The sequence below is a fragment of the Lepus europaeus genome, chromosome 12 (genome assembly GCF_033115175.1).
Source record: "Lepus europaeus isolate LE1 chromosome 12, mLepTim1.pri, whole genome shotgun sequence".
Taxonomy (NCBI): Eukaryota; Metazoa; Chordata; class Mammalia; order Lagomorpha; family Leporidae; genus Lepus; species Lepus europaeus.
In genome coordinates this window covers 94199789-94222137 of record NC_084838.1, presented here as the reverse complement: position 1 = coordinate 94222137, position 22349 = coordinate 94199789, and the positions used below count along the sequence as shown (strand labels likewise).

At 50.8% G+C, this 22349-nt stretch overlaps 1 protein-coding gene across 1 annotated transcript in view; it reads left to right on the top strand.

The window, feature by feature from the left end:
* FBP1 (fructose-bisphosphatase 1) overlaps positions 1-20870 on the top strand; it is a 30742-nt gene extending 9872 nt beyond the window's left edge. The window contains exons 2-7 of the mRNA XM_062208526.1: positions 4587-4749; positions 7779-7871; positions 13712-13852; positions 17451-17588; positions 18772-18891; positions 20428-20870. Coding sequence (XP_062064510.1) covers positions 4587-4749; positions 7779-7871; positions 13712-13852; positions 17451-17588; positions 18772-18891; positions 20428-20619 — 847 coding nt within the window. The 3' untranslated portion in view covers positions 20620-20870. The remainder of the gene's footprint in view (positions 1-4586; positions 4750-7778; positions 7872-13711; positions 13853-17450; positions 17589-18771; positions 18892-20427) is intronic.
* Positions 20871-22349: the final 1479 nt, after the last annotated feature.

The following is a 22349-nucleotide window of genomic DNA, read 5'->3' as shown; positions in this document are numbered from 1 at the left end:
CCCTGAGCAATCCCAGCCTCTGCCTGTGATTCAGCTTGGACAACACAGTGGATTAACTTCCTACATCCTGTTTCAAGAGGGCAAGTAGAGAAACAGCCTTAGGAGTGTGTGTGTGTGTTGTGTGTGTGTGTCTCGCCAGGTGCAAGCCGAGACCTGAACCTGCTGTGGATGCACTAGGCAGGTTGCTTCTATTCTGCGTTGGTCATTGGAATATACAAGGAATCTTCAAAGAGCTTGTGGGAAAATAGAATTAAAGCAGAACTTTATTTTGGTGCAGAAAGGTTTTTGAAATCTGTTTAGGGGCTGTCACTGTGGCCTGCATTCCACGTCAGCGTCCCTGGATTCAACAGCTGGCTCTGGCTCTGGGCTCCAGCTTCCTCCTAACACAGACCCTGGGAGGTCGCAGTGATGGCTCAGGTGACTGGGTTTCCATGTGGTGTTCCTGGGATGGAGTTCCCAGGTTCCTGTCTTCAGCCCTACCTGGGGCCATTGTGCGTATCTGGGGAGTGACCATCGGATGGGAGAGCATGCTCTCATTCTCTATAGTAAATACAAATTAGAAGTAAAAACATTTTAAAAAATATTTTTTGGGGGGCTGGCACTGTGACCTAGCAGGTAAAGCTGCCACCTGCAGTGCCGGCATCCCATATGGGCTCCAGTTTGAGTCCCGGCTGCTCCACTTCCGATACAGCTCTGTGCTATGACCTGGGAAAGCAGTAGAAGATGGCCCAAGTGCTTGGGCCCCTGCACCCACATGGGAGACCCGGAGGAGGCTCCTGGCTTCTGGCTTCAGATCAGCACAGCACTGGCCGTTGTGGCCATTTGGGGAGTGAACTAGCAGATGGAAGACTCTCTCTCTCTCTCTCTCTCTCTCTCTCTCTCTCTCTCCTTCTCCCTTTCTGTAACTCTGCCTTTCAAATAACTAATAAATCTTTGCAAAAAATCTGGCTTAAAAAAAAAGGAATCTGTTCATCGGGTTTTAGTTTTCCATTAACTTTTTGCAGATCTCTCCTATGCGTGGATGCCGATTTTTTGCGTCCAGATCAACATCTGCACACCTCAGTGTGGAGTGGAGGCTGTGGCTGAGGTGTCCTGCAGGACCATGGCGGAAAGCTGCCCGTTCAGCAGGAGGAAGTTTATTGCTCCTAGGGGCGTTTCTGGAACCGTACAGAAAAAAAATCCAGGCCCCATGCTCTCCCGCTAATTGGTTCCTCGAGGATATTTCCAAGGGCTTCTGTCCTCTGTCAAAGTCACAAAACCTCTGCCGGCTTCCAGTTTCTCCTTGAGCCCTGGAAACTCATTTTCAGGAGACCCCCTGCGGCCCTCCTGAGGGTCCTGGAACAGTGTGAGGCCGCACAAGCCCCACTGGGCACGGCGCTCTCCATGCACGGGGAAGGACTCCAGGTCACGTGCAGCAACGGGATTCAAACCCTGGCATCCTTCCTGCCCGCGAGGCAGCATTGCATCGCTGGGTGGCAGCCGGGGGACTCCACCTCCTGAGCCCCGTTTCTGCCTCCGAATCATTTCCTGTGCTGCTTGCCCCAAGGTTTTCATAGCTCAGGGGAAGCCGCCCCCGACACCACCCCCGCCGCCCATCACAGGTAACCTGTCTCTCCTTGCCTGCTGGGCCGTGCAAGTTGAGGCTTACAAGGGCTCTCGCCTCTGGGCCTCCCTGGGCCCAGGGACTGTGGAAAAAAGACCTTGAGTTTTAAGCATTTGCTTCTGTAAACGTGCACATCCTGTCGGCCCCTTCCACTGGGAAACATGTGAAAGACAAACCTGAAGCTTTCTTGGGATCTGTCGCTAACGCGGAGCTTTTCTTCCAGGCCATTCCTAGCTGACTTCTTTGGGCCCTTGTAGGGATTTTTTTTTTTTTTTTTTTTTTACAGGCAGAGTTAGACAGTGAGAGAGAGCAAGAGACAGAGAGAAAGGTCTTCCTTTTTCCGTTGGTTAACCCCCCTAGTGGCCACTACGGCCGGTGCTCTGTCCTGATCCGAAGCCAGAAGCCAGACACTCCCCCCACCCCCGCCCCGGTCTCCCATGTGGGTGCAGGACCCAAGGACCTGGGCCATCCTCCACTGCACTCCCGGGCCATAGCAGAGAGCTGGACTGGAATCCTTTTCTTATGAAAAATATCCCAAATACCATTTTATTTGAAAGTCCGAGTTACACAGAGAGGAGAGGCAGAGAGAGAGAGAGAAAGAGAGAGAGAGAGAGAGAAAGAGAGAGAGAGAGATAGAGAGGTCTTCCATACGCTTATTTACTCCCCAGATGGCTGCAACGGCCAGAGCTGCGCCAATCCAAAGCCAGGAGCCAGGAGCTTCTGGGACTCCCACGCGGGTGCAGGGGTCCAAGGACTTGGGCCATCTTCTACTGCTTTCCCAGGCCACAGCAGAGAGCTGGATCAGAAGTGGAGCAGCTGGGACTCTTTCTACATGTTCCCAGAGAAGGAAATAGCTCAGAGAAGGCTTGGGCCAGATGGCAACTCTGCCCTAGTGCCCATGTTCTAGGCCATCAGCACTGTTTGCACTCTTGACTCAATAGTGACGTTCCTGGTAGAAACCTCAGGCCAGGAAAGAGGAAATGCTGGCCTACTCCGGAGGCTCCGGAGAAGGCAGCCTGCAGATTGTCGGGCCCTGCCAAGCCCCTCTGGCCCTCAGGGGGCTGGGCTGCCTTCTTCCCCAGCATCAGCCCCACAGTTGAGGTCAGAGAGAGAGATGATATGGCAGGAGACCCAGGAGCTTGGAGACAGGGCTTCAGGTGCACCATCGGTGGGTCTCGGGTCTGTCACTCACGGAATAGGAGTGCAGTGGTGAGGAGAGAAGGCGCCGGCAGGAAGACCCTGTTTTCTGGGGTGATCTGGAGGGGGCCGGCACTGACCAGCGACTTCTGAGCCAACCAGAGCCACCTCCCAGGGGCTGTCCAGCCAGACCAGGTGTCTGGCTTTGGACGGCTTCTGGTTGGGCTCAGTTTCGCCCTGCTAGACACAAGGAGGCGCGTTTCCAGAAAAATGTCGCAACGCAGAAGCAGTGAGTTGAGGCAGTTCCTGGGGTAGCGCTCACAGCAACCTTAGCTCAGTGTGCAGGTATCTCCTTGGCACTCTTAACTGCTGGTGACGTCTTCCACACGGCTCCTCTGCCTTCCCACGTCGTCTGCGTTCCCCTCCCGTAAACGCCCCCTTCCTCTGTGTGTTCCCATTCAGCCCTGGACGCCACGCTGTACCCTGGACAAGGCTCTTGGCTGCTGGGATTCGGCTTCCAACCAGTTGCCAGGCAGGTTGAGGTGTGGGGCATGTGGCGATCACCAAGGTCGCCCCAATCTGGAAGAGCCTCTCCCCTGTGCTCAGCCTCTAAGGCTTGGAAAAACCCACAGATATTTCTCAGAATCCCAGCTTCCTCCTCTGTACGTGGAAGCAACGGCGCAGTCACTGCTTCTTGTCTAGGGATGTCTCTGGCTCCAAAATCCTAGAACCCCTTGGCTTAGCTCACACCACAGGCACTCTCTGTGCAGCCTTGCTAGCTGGCTGGGTCCCTCCAGCGACTCATTTCAGCTGAGACGGATTTAGTGTTGGGGCAAAATGCAGACAGTAATAAACGGGGATATACTAACTCTGTAGTATTTCATGGGGAGTGCGATTAGGTCAAAATATTTTTAAAGGCTCCTTAGGAGAACCACAATGGAAAAAAAAAAGATTGTGGGGTGGGCATTAGGGGCAGCAGTTAAGATGCCATCTGCGGGGCCAGTGCTGTGGCATAGGAGGCTAAGCCTCCACTATGGCGCCTGCATCCTATATGAGCGCTGATTCGTGTCCCGGCTGCTCTTCTTCCAATCCAGCTCTCTGCTATGGCTTGGGAAAGCATGGAAGATGGCCCAAGTCCTTGGGCCCCTGCACCCACATAGGAGACCCGGAAGAAGCTCCTGGCTTCAGATTGGCCCAGCTCTGGCATTGCGGCCATTTGAGGAGTGATTCAGCAGATGAAAGACCTCTCTCTCTCTCTCTCTCTCTCTCTCTCTCTCTCTCTCTGTAACTCTGCCTCTCAAATAAATAAATAATTTTTTTTTTTAAAAAAAGATGCTGCTTGAGATACAGCATCCCATAGCAGAGTGCCTGGGGTCGAGTCCTGGCTCTACTCCCAATTCCAGCTTCCTGCTAGTGCAGACCCTGGGAGGCAGTGGCGATGGCTCAAGTCCTTGGGTCCCTGTCACCCATGCGGGAGATTCCGATTGAGTTCTTGGCTGAGCCCAGCTGTCGTGGGCATTTGGGAAGTGAAGCAACAGATGGGTGGTCTCTGTCCATCACTGTCTCTCTGCTCTTTGAATGAATGAATCGATAAATAAGTAATGTTTTGCGATATTGAGCAACACTGATTTGGCCACAGAGCTTTGCAGGGCCAAAGGCTGAAAATGGCAGCATTTCCTCCTCCGTTGGAGCTGATCTAGGGGACGGCTCCTCCCCGTGGTTTTGTTTCTCCCAAACCGGGCACCTCCTGCAAGACACTGGCTGGGCTGTGCGTGGCTGTATTGAGGCAGCTTCGGGCCCTGGCGGTCACGGCTCACCTTCCTTCTGTGGCTTTGCTTCCCTCCAGCTACGGCATTGCTGGCTCTACCAACGTGACGGGGGATCAAGTCAAGAAGCTGGACGTCCTCTCCAACGACCTGGTGATGAACATGCTGAAGTCGTCCTTTGCCACCTGTGTCCTTGTGTCGGAAGAAGACAAAAACGCCATCATAGTAGAACCGGAGAAGAGGGTGGGTCTGGGCTGCCGCTGATGGAGGTCCTTTGCCTCCCTGGCTGTGTAAATGGAGCTGCTTGCGTAGCCAGGCTGGGTGTCTGGGACCCTTCTAGGATTCTTCTCTTCGCCCTCTTGCAGGCTCCTCCTCACTCCCAGATCTCAGCTCTGCCCTCCCCTTACCACCGTGTTATCGGTACCATTATCATCTCTCCCATACCTAACGCTTTGTCCATGGTCAAGGCTCTTCTCTTGATCACCTCTGCCCGCCAGATTCCCAGCCTCCACACCTGCTAGTCCTGCTGTCCTCCCAGCCTGCTCCAAATTCCCATCACTGATTCACGCGAGGGAAGCTGTTGGAATCCCTGTTGCTCTGATGGCTCCTTGAGGGCAGAGGAGGAATGTTCTTCTCTGTATCCTAGTGTCTGTCACAATGATTGGCACCACGGAGGGGGCCTGCAGCAAGTAACTGCTGTGGCATAGCGGGTGAAGCTGCTACCTGCAGCACTGACATCCTGTATGGGCGCTGGTTCAAGTCTCGGCTGCTCCACTTCTAATCCAGCTCCCTGCTAATGGCCTGGGAAGAATACCCATGTGTTTGGGCCCCTGCCACCCATGTGGGAGCCCTGGATGAAGCTGCTGGCTCCTGGCTTCAGGTTGTCCCAGCACTGGTCATTGAAGCTGTCTAAGGAGTCAACCAGAAGATGGAAGATCTCTCTCTCTTTCTCTCTCTGTCTCTCTCCCTCCCTCTCTCTCTCCCTCTCCCTCTCCCTCCCTCTCTCTCTCCCTCTCCCTTCCCCTCTTCCTCTCTCTCTGTAACTCTGACCTTCAAAATAGATAAATAAATCTTTAAAATAGTGATTGTAGAAATAGATTGTCGAATGGCAGAACATGTCAAATTTTATACAACTGTTAATGAAAAGAAAACAATTTGAGATTAGAAGTGCAGTTATATGGGCTCACTATGTAGCTGAGGTGAAGTGGGGACATCAGGAGTAGAGAAAAAAAATTCAGAAAATAAATGAAAGAGGCCTCCTACCTTGATATTATCACATGGGGTAAACCTGGTCTGTATCACTTCTTAAATAGCCAGACTGCACGCTCGTGTCTTCCCTTGCTGGGCTTTTCAAAGCCCTGGGCAGTCTGGGGGATACGGGTTGAATTCGTGTCTAGTGTCTGCTGTCATCCCCAGCATCTCTGGCTCCCTGTGCCTGCATGGCAGGTGTGGTCCTGGTTCCTCCTGCTCCAGCACAGGTGGGGTTTGAGGAGCAGATGCTCAGGCAGTCTTCTACATTTGGCAAAGAGCATTGAAGCCCCACAGGGCACTCTGATGTGTAGCTCTTACCTATTCCAGGGCAGGGCACGAGGATACCCTTCCATAGTTCTTTTATTTAATTTAATTTATTTGAAAGATAGAATTACAGAGAGAGAGAGGGAAAGGGAGAGAGAGAAAGAGAGGACTTCCATCTGCTGGTTCACTCCCCAGATGGCCACGATGGCCGGAGTTGCACTGATCTGAAGCCAGGAGCTTCTTCTGGGTCTCCCATGTGGGTGCAGGGGCCCAAGCACTTGGGCCATCCCCCTGCCTGCTTTCCCAGGAGCATTAGCAGGGAGCTGGATCGGAAGTGCAGCAGCCAGGACTTGAACCAGCACCCATATGGGACGCTGGCATTGCAGGCTGGGCCTTTAACCCACTGTGCCACAGTGCCAGCCCCTCCCATAGTTGATTCCTAAAAAATTTTAATGTATCTGTTAGTGAGACGGGGAGAGAGAAAGAGAAAGAGAGAGCAAGATCACTCCTATCTGCTGGTTCATTTCCCAAATTCCTGCAATGTCTCTGGCTGGGGCAGAAACTCAATCCAAATCAGTGGGTGGTAGGAACCCAATCACTTGAGCCATCACCACTGTCTCCTGTGGTCTGCACTGGCAGGAAGCTGGAGTCAAGAGCCAGGAACTGAGCCCAGGCTCTCCACTGTGGGACGAGGGCATCGTCACTTCTTGGCTAAATGCCTGCTCTCCAGAGCTGTTTAAAACCACCAGCGTGGCATCATTGAAAACAGATGTGCAAGCCAGCACCGCGGCTCACTAGGCTAATCCTCCGCCTTGCGGCGCCGGCACACAGGGTTCTAGTCCCGGTTGGGGCACCGGATTCTATCCCGGTTGCCCCTCTTCCAGGCCAGCTCTCTGCTATGGCCTGGGAAGGCAGTGGAGGATGGCCCAAGTGCTTGGGCCCTGCACCCCATGGGAGACCAGGAGAAGCACCTGGCTCCTGCCTTCGGATCAGCGCAGTGAGCCGGCCTCAGCGGCCATTGCGGGGGTGAACCAAGAGCAAAGGAAGACCTTTCTCTCTGTCTCTCTCTCTCTCACTGTCCACTCTGCCTGTCAATAAATAAATAAATAAGAAAAAAGAAAACAGATGTGCAAAATCAGCCCTGAGCTAGCACCCAGCTCCAATCCCTCCACGTTCCCATATGCCCCACCCTCTGTCTTGTTGCAGTGTATGAAGGTGTCTTTAAAAGTTCACAGAAAATGCACATTCTAAAAAAAAAAAAAAACCTATGCATGAGTTTCAAAATTTTTTGCACCAAAATAAACTTGTCTATTACTTTCATTTTTTTTTAAAAAAAGATTTATTTATTTGAAAGGCAGAGTGACAGAGAGAGGAACACACGCACACTCACACACAGACCTTCATCTGCTGGTTCACCCTCCAAATGGCCAGCAAGAGCCAGGGCTGGGCCAGGCTGAAGCCAGGAGCCAGGGGCTTCTTCTGGGTCTCCCACAGGGTGGCAGGGACCCAAGCACTTGGGCCATCCTCTGCTGCTTTTCCAGGCTCATTAGCAGGGCACTGGATCAAGACTCAAAGTGACACTGATACAGAATGGAAGTGTTCCAAGGGGTGCCTTCACCCAATGCACCCCAATACCCACCCCCTTTTAATTTCACTTTTCATGAACTTTTTGAAGCACCCTTGTATACAAAGATCTGAATGTGTGCTGTCTGTCTGCTGTAGCATTTTAACGTTGGATTTCTTTTTCCTTTGCTCAGGGTAAATACGTGGTCTGTTTTGATCCCCTTGATGGATCTTCCAACATCGACTGCCTTGTGTCCATTGGAACCATCTTTGGCATCTACAGAAAGGTAAAATGCGATAGAGCAAACATTCGGGGATCGAAAGAAATGTGGGGGTTGAACATTCAGTCCTGATTCCTTCTGAAGGAACAGCAAGAATGGATGTTCATGGAAAGCACATATTGTGAAAAAAAAAAACACGGATAGATTTCAAATCTTGTTTCGCACCAGAATAAACTCATCTTTAATTTCATTATCCACAAACTTTTTAAAAAAGATTTATGTGTTTATTTGAAAGGCGGAGTTACAGAGAGAGAGGTCTTCCATCCGCTGGTTGACTCCCCAAATGGCCACAATGGCCGGAGCTGGGTCAATCTGAAGCCAGGAGCAGGAGCTTCTTCTGGGTCTCGCACGTGGGTGCAGGGGCCCAAGGACTTGGACCATCTTCCACTGCTTTCCCAGGCCATAGCAGAGAGCTGGATGGGAAGTAGAGCAGCCAGAATTCGAACCAGCACCCATATGGGATACTGGCACTGCAGATTGGGGCTTTAACTTGCTACGCCACAGTACCAGCCACTATCCACAAACTTTTTAAAAGACCTCCTTATATATTATAAAACTGAGGCTTGAATAGATTTGCATTTCATATTGTTGGACCTCTCAGTTATAGAGATGCCCACTTGCTCGAGAGGACGCCCAAAAATCCAGACTCCAGACCAGTTGATGCAAAAAGCATGAGGTATTTATTGTACGTTTGCGCAAACGGGCCCCCACCTAAGGCGGTGAGGAGCCCTGAGCGGCAGTTTCACACAGGTTATATAGAGGGATAATTAGCATACCGGAGAATGCTGAGGAGAGTGCTGAGGGAACCAGCTGAAGAGAATGCTGAGGAGAGTGCTGAGGGAACCAGCTGAAGAGAATGCTGAGGAGAGTACTGAGACTCTCCGAAGGGGGAGTGGCAGCTCTGCTCTGGGCATGCCTAGAGGTTCTCTAAAGGGGATAGACTTTTCCTTCCCAGAGAACGTGCCCGCTGGACCCTGGGGAACATCTAACCTCTTAAGAAGCCCCTGATATCTGCCCAGGCCTAGTTTCTTGTCCCTCTCCCCCATAAGGGTCCTTCAATATTCTGAGTTTTTAAAATATTTAGTTATTTGAAAGGCAGAGTGACAGAGAGATGGAGATGGAGATGGAGACGGGGAGAGAGAGAGAGAGAGAGAGAGAGAGAGAGATCTTCTATTCCATCTGCTGGTTTATTCCCCAAGTGGCCATGACAGTTGGGGCTGGGCCAGACCGAAGCCAGGAGCCAGAACTCTATCTGGGTCTTCCACGTAGGTGACAGGGGTCCAAGCACTCAGGCCATCTTCCGCTGCTTTCCCAGGTGCCTTAGTAGGGAGCTGGATGGGACGTGGTGCTCCGGTATGGGATGCTGGGGTCACAGGTACAGCTTTAACCCTCTGTGCCACAATGTTCTGGCTTTTCCAGCATCAGTTGCACAATGAAGATTCATTAGATTGGTAAAAGATGTAAAATGTGAGTGGGGAGAGAAGGTTATTGCACTCTGTTAACTAATCTTCCTTTTATGATAGCCAGAGAGACGGGATAAGGCAGGTAGGGTGACACTGTAGGAGCTGAGACCTCTGGGAGGGTGACAGCAATAGAGATTAGTTATGTCAAAACGATCCTTTCAGGCATCAAAATCGCAAGTCTGTCGACCTTGACCCTGAGGCCAATGCAGCCCCATCACCCAGTTTTTATGGCTCGTGAGCAAAGTCGAACCCTTTGCAGTTTCAACTGGTTGAACGACTTATCTTTGGATTCCATCTTCCATGGACTTTTGAATTGACCGCATCTTTCTGGAAGTGACTTATTGCCTAGGATCATCCAACAGTTCCTTTTCAACACATGGAAAGCACAGCCACTTTGGTGGCTGGAATGAATTTGTTTATGTCTTGGGTGGCAGGCAGATTTGCATCAAAATCAGTTTGAGTAACAGAAGGTGGCCATTCTCGTTCCAGAAAGGGGACAGCCACAGCTCAGATATCTTCTAAGTCACGCTGTGGACCACGCCATTCCTGTGCCAGGCACGGAGGGAGGCAATGGCCTACAAAGGGCCAGTCTGTGGCATAGCAAAAGAGCTTTGTCACAACGTTCTTGCACGTGCAGGAAGCCTCTGGTTAGTGGCTTAATCAGAACTCCAGCAGCCTGGATGCTTGCCTGCCCCATTCTCTACCCCAACCCTCGAATTAAACTCATTTAAGGAAAAAAATAAAAGATGTAGAACATTGAGAGATACTGGCTCTCCACTACAAAAAGATGAAACCGGTTTGCAATCGCAGCTTGAATTAGAAGTGCTAGCACAATTCAACAATTAATCTCCAGCCTGCGGGACTCCCTGCAAAGATCAGGAGAGGTGACAGTGTCTTTTCAGTTCCCAAAAGCCCTACTGATTGTTTGAAAGCACTCAAGGGTTACGGAGCAAAGCCGTGGATGTGTTTGGTGCTCCCAGGGACGGCTTTCCTGCTCTCAGAGAGGTGGCTGTTGGCTGGAAGAAGCTCTCTGGTGCACCTGCTCAGTGGGAAAGCATCAGTAATGGAACCTGGCCTGGATGCAAAGGGATCTGGAAGGTAGCTGGGCCCAGTGGTCCACAAAGTTCCTTCCACACCACACCACACCCCCCCAGGGCTCAGCCAGAAGGGTATCCTCTGTTAGACACGCTCTACTGGGCAACTTCCTTTGAAAATATCCAAGGAGTTCCTACAACTAAAAGCTGAGCTTCAAAAGTTAGGTGTAGCTACCTCTCTGGTGACAAGACAGCCCCATCCCCCACCTGCTCCAAATTTTACCAATGAATTTCCTCTGTCAATACGGCCCACTTGCGTCACCAAATGCTTACACTCCAGCTTCCTTGCATGGAAGTTGCCTGCCCTTCTCCTCTGAGATCTCAAGCCTCCAGGGTTCATAGTTTCCTCCTCTGGATGCCTTCCCGGGTGATGTGGAATAAAACAGGAACCAACACCTACCACGGGTGTGGCCTCCCTAGATAGAGAAGGGTAGAGTCCAGGGACGCTACAATTTGCCAGGGGCTCCTTGCCCGTTGGTCACTGGGCACCTGCAAGATAATGCAGTCGAAGCTCTTGGGGGAGAGGCATTCATTGCCGGGGGCCTGGAAGAGGGAATTCGTTTGTTAGAAAGGAGGCCAGGCCGGACAGGAATGGTTCCAAATCCACAAGTCGAGGGAGTTACGTTCTCATCCTCTTGAGGATGTGTGGGTGTCATAGACAAGCGGTACTGTTTGTTATTCCACGCAAGGAAACTGGAGTGTAAGCATTTGGTGACGCAGGTGGGCCGTAGTGACAGAGGAAATTCATTGGTAAAATTTGGAGCTGGGGAAAACAAATCGAAAGGTTGATCCTGTGTTGAGTCACATTTAGTTGGACTGCACTATCTGGGGAATACAAAACAAACACAACCCATTAACCCTGCTTGACCCATTAACCAATCAGCCACCCGATGGAAGCCACAAGGAGAGGGGATGGTGAGAGATGCGAGGGGGGAAGCAGGGATGTGGGTTTTGTGATTTTCCTTTCACAAGTAGATTTTTTTTTTCAAAATCCAAAAAATACCTATTTTCTACTTTTTAAAATTTATATAAAGGGATCAAATTTCATGTATTTCGTATGTATGGTTTTAAGAGCATAACGATACTTCCCACCCCACCCTCCAAGGGTCGCCTGTGTTGCATGGTGCAGGGCAAATTCCAGGGCTCACTCTAGCCGGTCTGACCTGGTAAGTGCGGGCTGCGGCCCTGGAACGTGCATTTTAGATGAGCGCCCCCTAGTGATGCCGATGCAGATGTCTTGGGTGTCAGGAGGAAGTTCCCTGGGCGACCCCGCTCTCTGCAGCGAGTCCTTCCGCTCTGCGCTGTGGTCTCTGATGAGCGGATGAGCCAAGGACACGGGGTGGGGGTGGGGGGTCGCTTTCTGTGCACACTGCAGCAGAGCAGTCAAGCTGCAGGACTCGTCTGGGGCTGAGTCCAAGCCGGCGTTAATGACAAAGATGATTATCCGTAAGAGATGGCTGATTCGCCGCCACCTCCCTAAGGAGTTCCTTTCCCTGGGAGGCCCACGTGGTAAAGAGGGCTGTGCTTTTAACGCGAAGATAGAAAGATCAGCGAGCAAATCATGTCCTAAGAGTACCTATTGCTTTGCTACCTTTTTGTTGAGTGCCTGTATGCATATGGATGGATACTGGCTTATGATATAAAATGTTTTTTTTTTAAATTGACACACAAAATTGTACGTTAATAAATGTAAACGTTGTGGGCCGGCGCCGTGGCTCAACAGGCTAATCCTCCGCCTTGCGGCACCGGCACACGGGGTTCTAGTCCCGGTCGGGGCACCGATCCTGTCCCGGTTGCCCCTCTTCCAGGCCAGCTCTCTGCTGTGGCCAGGGAGTGCAGTGGAGGATGGCCCAAGTGTTTGGGCCCTGCACCCCATGGGAGACCAGGAGAAGCACCTGGCTCCTGCCATCGGATCAGCGCAGTGCTCTCTCTCACTGTCCATTCTGCCTGTCAAAAAAAAAAAAAAATGTAAACGTTGTGTAATGTTTAAGTCAGGGTAAGCGTTCCTATCTCCTGAAGGGTTTTTCATTTCTCTGTGGTGAGAATATGCAAAATCCTCTCTTTTTTTTTTTTTTGATGAAAACAGCATCTAAATTTTAACTTTTTAAACTTAATTTTACTTGAAAGGCAGAGCAAGAGTGAGAATGTGCACACGTGTGTGTATGTGTGTGTGTGTGTGTGTGTTAGGGAGAGAGAGAGAGAGAGAGAGAGAGAGAGCAAGCGAGCTTCCATCTGCTGGTTCATTTCTCAAATGCCTGCAGCAGCCAGGGCAGGGCCAGGCCAAAGCCAGGAGACAGGAAGTCCATCTGTGTCTCCCACATGGGTGGCAGGGACTCAGCCCCTCAAGGGGCACATTAGCAGGAAGCTGGAATAGGGAGCGGAGCTGGGGTTTAAACTCAGATATGCCCACAGAGGGTGCAGTGGTCTCAGGTAGCATCTTAATTACAATGCCGAATGCCTGCTCCGTCTTCCGGCTTTTGTGGATTATGGAATACATTCTCATTATGATTAGTCACCCAGCTGTGCGGTGTAACATCAGAGGTTGTTCCTCCTAACTGTGACCTTGTCCCCTTTGACTATCCCCTCCCCATCCCCCTCTCCCTCTGGTAACCACTCTTCCACCCGCAGCTTCAATGAGATCAACTTTAAATGTGTTTTGTCCTGTGGGGCATGGCCAAGCAATTAGACAGCATCTGCCCTACCCTGGGATGTCTCCAGGGAGCTATTCCAAGTTGCTGTATTTCTGAGAATTTCTTTGATGTGGGAATGATACGACCAAGTGGCTCCATGGGGGAGGTGCAGCCACTGGCAAAAGCTCACGACATGGATTTCTTCCCCGGGCCAACTGCCCTGCAGCCCAGTGTTAATTTGTTTAAATAAAGATGGAGTAGGCAGGTGAAAGCCATTGATGCCCATAATAAGATTAGATTAGTGGGGACTGGCAAGAAGGCATGCTTTTTTTGGGGAGCGGGGGCGGGGAAGTGATAGTGGAGAGACAAGGGAATATCAAATTAGAAAAATGGGAAGAGGCTCTTGATTGGATGGAAGGATCCAGATGCAGGAAATTTGAGGTCTGGTGGGAAGGCTGCCGTGGTAATGAAATCAGGGTGGTACTGATATGCCTGGAGGGAGGCTGCTGGTAAGATGCTGTATTTCACTACGTACACCTGACAGCACCTGCTGCAATGGTGGGAGAAAGAGCCATCCACCCAGCCCGCTCCAAACCAAAAACCAGACCAGACCCAACCCAACCCAACCGTGCGTTGCTTTATCTTCTTGCTTGCTCTAGAAATCCACTGATGAGCCTTCTACAAAGGATGCCCTGCAGCCTGGCAGGAACCTAGTGGCTGCTGGCTACGCGCTCTATGGCAGCGCCACCATGCTGGTCCTCGCCACGGACAGCGGTGTCAACTGCTTCATGCTGGACCCGGTGAGAGAGTGTGTGGGAGGCTGGGTGCTTGGCTGATGGCTGTGAGAGAGTGAGTGGGCAGGGGTGGGAAATGAGGAGATGATGATGTAGGGGGGAGGGGGAGGGGGGAGGGAAGGGGAAGGGAGGACTCATGTGTCTGTCATGAGAGATGATGGAGGAGAGAAACGACATCTGTCCAGAGTGGGAGAGGGAGACTTTGCTCCAAGATAGATTCTTTTATTATTATTATTATTATTTGAAGGACAGAGATAGAGAGAGAGATCTTCCATCTGCGGGTTCACTCCTCAAATGGACACAAAAGCCAGAGCTGAGGCCACAAGCCAGGAACCGCCTCCAGGTCTCCCACTGGGGTGGCAGAAGCCCCCAGTATGTGGGCCATCTCCCACTGCCTTCCTAGGAGCATTAGCAAAGAGTCGGATCAGGATTCTTTAGAACGAGTGTGACTTAGATGACACAAATGCCCACTGAGTCCATGCAGACCACACAAATGAGAGGAGTGTGCTGGGGAGTAGAGGGCGGGGACGCTGGTGAGTACTGGACAAATGGGACCAGTCCAGCGGTTGCCACTGTTTATGTTGGAAATGGGGGCTCAAGCTGGCAAAGCTCCCAACGTTTCAAGAGACATCGCATTAAACAATGTGATGCTTCTAGAATGTGCTACTAAAGCACATTTCTGGGGCGCGTGAATGGTCTGCGTGCCACCCACTCCTCGCACATCCGTTCCTAGCCTTTCTACTTTAGTCACCAACAGTTTGCTCTCCTGAGGGGCATGGGTGTCCCAGCTGAAGCAGTGGATGCCATTGATATTTCAAAAATAGCTCCCTGGTGTGTTTGGTGCTGTGTGCACACACAGACACCTGCACCTGCCCTTGATGGTTCTGTTAAGGTTCTGATGAATTCAAGGAAATGACAACAAAGAAAGGAATGAAGAGAACTCCTTAGTCTGCCTTGTAGAGAGGGTGGACCTGACCGAGAAGGACCCATGGCGTCATGGAACTAGGTTCCTCGACGGTTTTAACTGGTGGATGTTTTCTTCCACCTGTCTGTTGATTTATTTACTTATGCAGCTACATGACAGTTTAAACAGAAGAGGTAAATTGGGGAGAGAAATGTCTTTAAATATTTGATGCAAGGGTGGCTGTTTAAGATGCCTACATCCTACATGGCTGGGTTTGAATCTCAGATCCAGTTCTGAATTCCAGCACCCTGCCAGTGCAGACCCTGGGGGACAGCAGGTGATGGCTCAACTACTTGCCTCCCTGTCACCCATGTGGGAGATCTGCATTGAGTCGTGGGTTTCTGGCCCAGCCTGGAATGTTGCAGGCATTTGGGTAGTGAACCAGCTGGTGGGAGCTATCTGTATCTCTGTTTCTCTAATAACTTTTAAAAAATGGTACAATTAAATCCACAGCTGCAATTAAAATACTTGGTACAAGTAAACACCGACCCCAAAGAAGAATCTTTAATGGGTTGCCATGTTCATTATATGTTTGATCCAGAATCCCACAGGGAAAATAATTGGATTTATATACTCCTTTTAATTTTAGATATGTCTTCACATGACAGTGAAACTACAAAAATACTTCAAAAAGTGGGTGGAAAATAGAGTTGAAACACATATGTATCTCAATGCAAAAAAATGTTGAAATCCATGCACAAGAGGGATCTTTGAACAGTTCTTGGAAAAGAGACCAACTTGCATGGATATCAAAAATTTTCACACCAAAATGAGCTTGTCCTTTGATTCCATGTTCCATGAACTTTTTGAAGCACCCTCGTATGTCTTCCGTGCTCTTTTGCTGATGAACTCCACACAGAGACACACACACAGTGAACCCCAGTTGTGAGAGGCAGGAGGCTCCTGGCGAGGCCAGCAGGTCTGCAGGTGGTGTCGGTGAGAACACAGCCTGCCTTCGTCCCCTGCACTCACAGAGCTGGACTTTTACCTCCTTGGAAGCCTGGGCGCTTAATGAGTAAACAAGGGTAGGATGATAGCAGCAGCTAAGCCTGCACGTGGGGCCAGCGCAGGGGAAAACAGTTGCAGAAACAGAGCAAAGTTCAGCCCGAGCCCAGGACCCAGTTTATGAAATCACCACAGTTGGCGGATTTATTGCTTGGCCAGGCAGTCTTCCGGGGCCCTTCTCTCTTACCTCTGAGCTGTTGGATGTGTAGCAACACTGACATCTGTCCTTGATTCCAGGCTGTGCAGGGTGTCTCTGGGAGTAAGTGTCTGTGTGAGTGATGGTCTTTGGCCCTTCTCAGACCCAAGTGTTTGAAAGGGCTGTGCAGGCTGGCTTTGCTCAGCCTTTGCTCACCTCCCTGCAGGGAGATGCTGCTGGCTTCTCACGGATGTAGCTTGGTGAAAAGGCAGGCGCATGGGTTCCCATCATAGCCCTGCACCGGCTATGTCTGTGTGTGAAACCATCTTTCACGTCTCTCGCGACCGTCTGCAGACTTAGCCCCATCGCACCCCGGCTGCTCTGGAGGGGACCGGGTCGTGGTGTCTGGGGAGCATGGCTCTCCATGTCCTGCCTGTGGCACTTGTTGTGGGACGGCTTCCTTCTCTGGATGTTGCTATAAAGGCTTGAATTTTGTTTTACAGTGGACAAAAGAACATTCCTGCCTATTTGTGGTCAAAATCTTTGGAAGTGCAAAAGAAAAAATGCATAAAAAGGAAAAGAAAAAAAAATCACTCCTACTGATACCTTTCAAAGACCCCTGCACATTCTGGTCTCTTTCCCCTCCCCCTCCTTCCTTCCTTTCCTTTCTACTTTCCAGCCCATGCCTGCAGGAGCTGGTCTTTGCCTCAAGCATCCGTGGCTGCAGGCACCTTCCCAAGTGGGCACAACCTCCATCGCCTTCTTGTTACACACGATCCAGAGCAATAGGCTCCACCTGACACTTGATGCCCAGGCCAAATTTCCTTGAGAGACCCTTAGCCCCAGAGGCCCTGGGGATCAGTGCTGGAGCTTCTGGGGAGGAGGTGTTTTGAGACAAAACCACGTATGTCAGTGAGTGGAAGTGTCCAAGGTTGCATATGCTTTGCTCTTTAGCAACACACGGCGGGGAAGAGGGGGTGAATTTTCATAGAGATGTAAAGCTCATCCTGAAAATGTGCCACCATGGTCACCTGTCTCCCCGACATCCCAGCTCTGCTCTGCACATGTGTGTGTGTGTGTGTGTAAGACACATGCATGTTACATGGCTTTGAACACACAGTTCCTATGTGCTGTTGGGACTTGCTGTTGTTCACCACGTCACTGCCCTCTCTGTTTCTGTCCGGCTTCTTTCTGCTCTCACTGACGTCATTTGCCAGCACGGACATAAGTCCCCTTTGTCACCCATGACCTCTTCAGCATCCTCTGGCTCCCTGTGCCCCCCTCCCCCACCCTATTTCCTTTCCACTTGCTCTTCCCCCACCCCATTCACAATGATTGAAGAGTCTGGCAGGACTCATAGCATCCCTGGCTGAGGTGTGACCTCAGGCCACGTGACCACAGCCCCCCTCCCCGTCCATGACAGGCCTTGTCCATGTTGCAGGGAGTGGGGTGTGGGGGGGTGCCTCGTCACTCACCTGTCTTCTTTGCTTCTTTCAAAGGCCATTGGTGAGTTCATTTTGGTGGACAAAAATGTGAAGATCAAGAAGAAAGGTAACATCTACAGCCTCAACGAGGGCTACGCCAAGGACTTTGACCCGGCTGTCACCGAGTACATTCAGAAGAAAAAGTTCCCCCCGGTGAGGGGGAGAAGGAGGGGGCGGGGCTGGTGCAAGGTCCAGGTGTCTGGCACCAGGGACAGCTGCAGGGCCAGAGATGTCCCCTGAGAAGAAACAGGATCCTTGGGATGCAGTAGGGCCCTGGACCTCACTTGAGACCCTTGAGTTATGGAGATCTGTAGATTACCCATTACCCTGGAGGCGAAGGGAGGCGATGTGGGAGTGGGCTAGGTTCCAATCCATGCTGAGCCCACGGGGAAGTGCTCAGCCAGGTTCTGGGGACGGGCAATCGTGCCCTGAGATGTTAAGGTCCAAATGTCGTTTCAGCCTTTGACAGAAGCAAATCAGGATACATAAAGGATGAATGAGTTCATAGCAGTAAAGCCTCCTCCATTCTGAAGTCCAGGGTCCCAGACAGTACAAACTGTGGCTCTCACTCCCAGGCACCTGCCGCGTGGTGTCTGGTCCTCCAGGCCCGCAGTTGGGGTGGATTCTACCTGTCGGGTCAGGACTGACAGAGTCCACTTTGGTATCTTCCTGTCAAGGCCACACGTTAGTGTCTCCAAGAGACTCAAAAGGCTGAGTGTGGAGCTGAGTCTGGTGGGAATCCCCGCACTGGCCACCCTCTTGCCCAAAAGCCATGGGCGGCTTCTGTGTGGGAGGGTGAATCTCAAATGCTTGTTTGGGTGGCATTCGGAGCCCCTAGCGCTGGCCCCAGACTCTCTCTTTAGCTTAATTATCTTCCCTTCCACCTTCTCTGGCTTCCCCTCCCAGCATGCCCTCTACACACACACACACACACTGTGTTTCACCAGGTTCCGCCCCCAGACCCAGGGGCCAGAATATTTGCCTTTGTGCACTGTGCCAGGCTGAAGTCAGAAGCCAGGAGCTTCATCCGGGTCTCCCATGTGAGTGGCAGGGGGCCCAAGCACTTGGACCCTTTTCCGCGGCTTTCTCCAGGCCATTAGCAGGGAGCTAGATCAGAAGTGGAGCAGCCAGGACATAACACATCCCTACCCACTAAGCCACAGCACCGGCCCCAAGAGCAGGGTTTTTATCAGGTTTCTTAGCACAGCCTCCAAGTACCCACATCATGGGTGCTTGGTAAGTGACTGTGGCATCGTGGATGCCGAGGGGACACAAGAGGACTCCCTTTCTTGATTTTCCGTGCTCCTAACCATGGTGACTGAACTTAACCCCGCAGGATAATTCGTCCCCGTATGGTGCCCGGTACGTGGGCTCCATGGTGGCCGATGTTCACCGCACGCTGGTCTATGGTGGGATCTTTCTGTACCCCGCTAACAAGAAGAGCCCCAGTGGAAAGGTAAGCACAGGGCACAGAGAGCCGTTGGGAAGCAGCCCAGGGGATGTGACTTCGTTGGGGACAAGGAAGGCTGAGCAGCTGTTGGTTGCTAAGGATGTCTGTGACCTGTGCTTTTCTAGACTAAAGCTAAAGCCAGGCTGTATCGACCACACATAAAAACACTTTCTGAGAGCGCTTCCTGTGGCCAAAGAGAAGGGAATGGTGTTATGGCCAGGAGGGGACCACACGTGCTTAGAACTTCTAGTAGGCATGTGGTTTGGCTTGGGAAAAATGAATTCCATTCACACAGTGAAATGAAGCAGTCTGGTGCCATTGCCAAAGCAGCAAATCAAATATGCCTTCCACATAGAGGGATTCTTTGATTGCTTTGTGAAGGCATAAAATAGAAATAACTAATGGGCTGACATTTGCTACTTGGAAAAGGATGCCTTTGAGGGCAGGAAGGACTCTCGGAGGAAACCTAGGGGTTTTCACGTAAGCTGTTCCCCCAGCTGCACAGGCCTGGTGCCTGCAGCATTGCCCAAGTGGGGGTGGGGCTGTGCTTTCTGGTGCCCCCTCTTCTTCTACATAGGGTAACGGTGTGCCTTGTACCCCCTTTATTTTTTTCCACTAGACAGATTACGACCCCTCCCCTTTTTTAAAAATAACACGAGGGAAGGAGTAGGATGCTAGTTAAAAAATCAGTATGTTCTGGATTTTTCGATAGCTCTGTGTAAGGTGCAATGGTGTCTAATTTGCCAATGACATTTTTCTTTTACTGAAGATGCCACTTTTGCCACAGCCACTGTGTGAGTCCCAACCTATTTGATTAACCTGCTCTGCAGCACTTTTTTCCAATGTCCCACACAATTACTCCCTGACACAAACAGGGTATGACTCCTCCCTTCGAACTTTTTCAGTTTGTCCAATCCGGCCCCGACACTTACTTGGAAACGGAAACACCTGTACAAAGCTCAGTGCTCCGTGGCAGACCACATGAAAATGAGTACGATAAATGCCAAGATGTATAATATACTAAATCCCAACCCTCAAGCCTTGGGAGGATTGTAAAAGGAATGCATAGAGAATTGCAAACAATATTATACTGTTTGAAGGAGCCAGCCTGCTTCCCAGATGTCTGAAGCCAGACACTGCCACGGGTTTTATTTTCATGCTTGCAGAATAGGCAAGGCTCCATCCCAAACACACCCAGACTCACTCATTAAGTCCAGTTTCCGTGCTGCAAAGAGAAAGGAGCCGTCAGCTCTGCCAAAACGCCATTCTGTGCTGAACCCAGGTGGTCCGTCTCACGCTTGCGTCCGGTCATCCAGCGCTGCCTCTGGCTTGATGGATGGATGGCTTAGTTTAAACAAACGGCGAAGCATTGTGTGTCAGTGGCAGCCAGAGGCGGGAAGGGAGCTCTTGCGGCCTCACAGGCGGAGAGACCATCACTGGGCTTGCAAATGGCCAGCCGTTCCGCACTACCTTGCGGCGCAGGAGCCCCCTCTGTCTGTGCCTTCTGAGACGAGGATGCTGTTCTTGGGTCTTGTTTTCCAGTTGAGACTACTTTATGAATGCAACCCGATGGCCTTCATCATGGAGAAGGCTGGGGGAATGGCCACCACCGGGAAGGAAGCTATTCTGGACATCGTGCCCACTGATATCCACCAGAGGGCGCCAGTCATCCTGGGCTCCCCTGACGATGTGCAGGAGTTCCTGGAGATCTATAAGAAGCATGCTGTCAAGTGAAGAGCCGGCCTCCGCCTGGCCCTAGAGAACTGCCTCTTCTCTGGACCTCTTACCTAACACCGCCTTACCCTGTGCCAACCGGGCGCCTGCATTTCTAGACAGCAGGTGCAAAAAGCGTGCATACTTTCACCATCCAGTGCCGAGTCATGTTCGGCATTGCCTAATCAAAATGCTATCTTGATAATGCCACTGGTGGATGAAAGATGTATTTTGAGTGGATGGAGGAGAAATAAACATATTATTCCTGAAAAAAAAAAGCCTTCATTACTTTGGGACAAATGATGATGATATCTTAAGAGCAGATACACACAACATTACATAACTCAATTAATCTTCACACCAGCCTTGGGAATCTGATAGTGTGAACACTCCATTTTATAGATAATGCAATGGAGGATTGACAGGTAAAGACATCTACCTGGGTCTACATTCAATGAGGAGCAGATCTGGGACTGAACCCAGGTCCTTGGCCAGTGAACTTGGCGTTAAGGTATTGCTTCTCCCACGCACTGTCCTGTTCGGAGCTGGCTGTGCAGTGCTAACTCTGAACAAGGCTGTTAGTACCCCCTGGAAGCGGGAGACCTCCTAAGTGAGTGGTGGGGTCTGTGAAACACCTTCTGGCCTCCCACACATGGTCCCTGAGTCTTGAATGAAGGTTTGCATTATTCCCAGTGGTGACTGTTCTAGAAAAGCATAGTTCTTTGATCGACTCACAAAGCCTACTGATTCCCAGAGCCTAGTTACCATAAGGGAAAAGATTTCTCTTAAGAACACGATTTTTGCATTTAAAAAAATATTTATTTATTTGAAAGGCAGGGTTACAGAGAGATATGGAGAGATGAGAGGGGGAGAGAGAGAGAAAGAGAGGAAAGGAGGGAGGGAAAGGGAGAAAGAAAGAGAAAGAGAGATCTTCCATCCACTGATTCACTCCCCAAATGGTTGCAATGGCCAGAGCTGGGACAGGCTGAAGCCAGGAGCTCAGAATTCAAATCTGGGTCTCCTACATAGGTGGTAGGGACCTAATTGGGCCATCTTCCGCTGCCTTCCCAGGTACATTAGCAGGGTGGTGGATTGGAAGCAGAGCAGCTGGGACTTGAACTGGTGCTCTGATGGGGTGCTAGCATTGCAGGCAGCAGCTTAACCCCTTGCACTATAAGGCCAGCCTCAAGAACAAGATATAAGGAAATACAATTTCTTACAAACATGTTTCTCACTAAACTCTGTATAGAAAGTTTCTCTCTTAGCTAAGCTGGTTCTTTCTGGACCAAAAGTTCAAGGTGATGGCAAGTCCTACCAGGTGAAAAGTAACACCTTGGGCCTTTCCTGAGCTCTGGATTTAGAAAATGTGTGTATGTGTTAGTATGCATGTGTGTATGTGTGTGCATGTTTGCATGTGTGCACATGTGTGTGCATGTTTGTGTGTATCTCCCCCTTCCAGTTGAGAACTTAGCAGCTGTCTGTCATTCCTGCTTCCTTGCCTCCAAACACGTTCCATCCACTCCCTGTTTTTTCCAGCAGGGAGCCTGGTTTGGTTTTTTTTTTTTAAGATTTATCTATTTATTTGAAAGTCAGAGTTACACAGAGAAGGAGAGGCAGAGAGAGAGAGAAAGAGAGAGAGAGAGAGAGAGAGAGAGAGAGGTCTTCCGTCCACTGGTACACTCCCCAATTGGCCATAACGGCCAGAGCTGCACCAATCCGAAGCCAGGAGCCAGGAACTTCTTCCAGGTCTC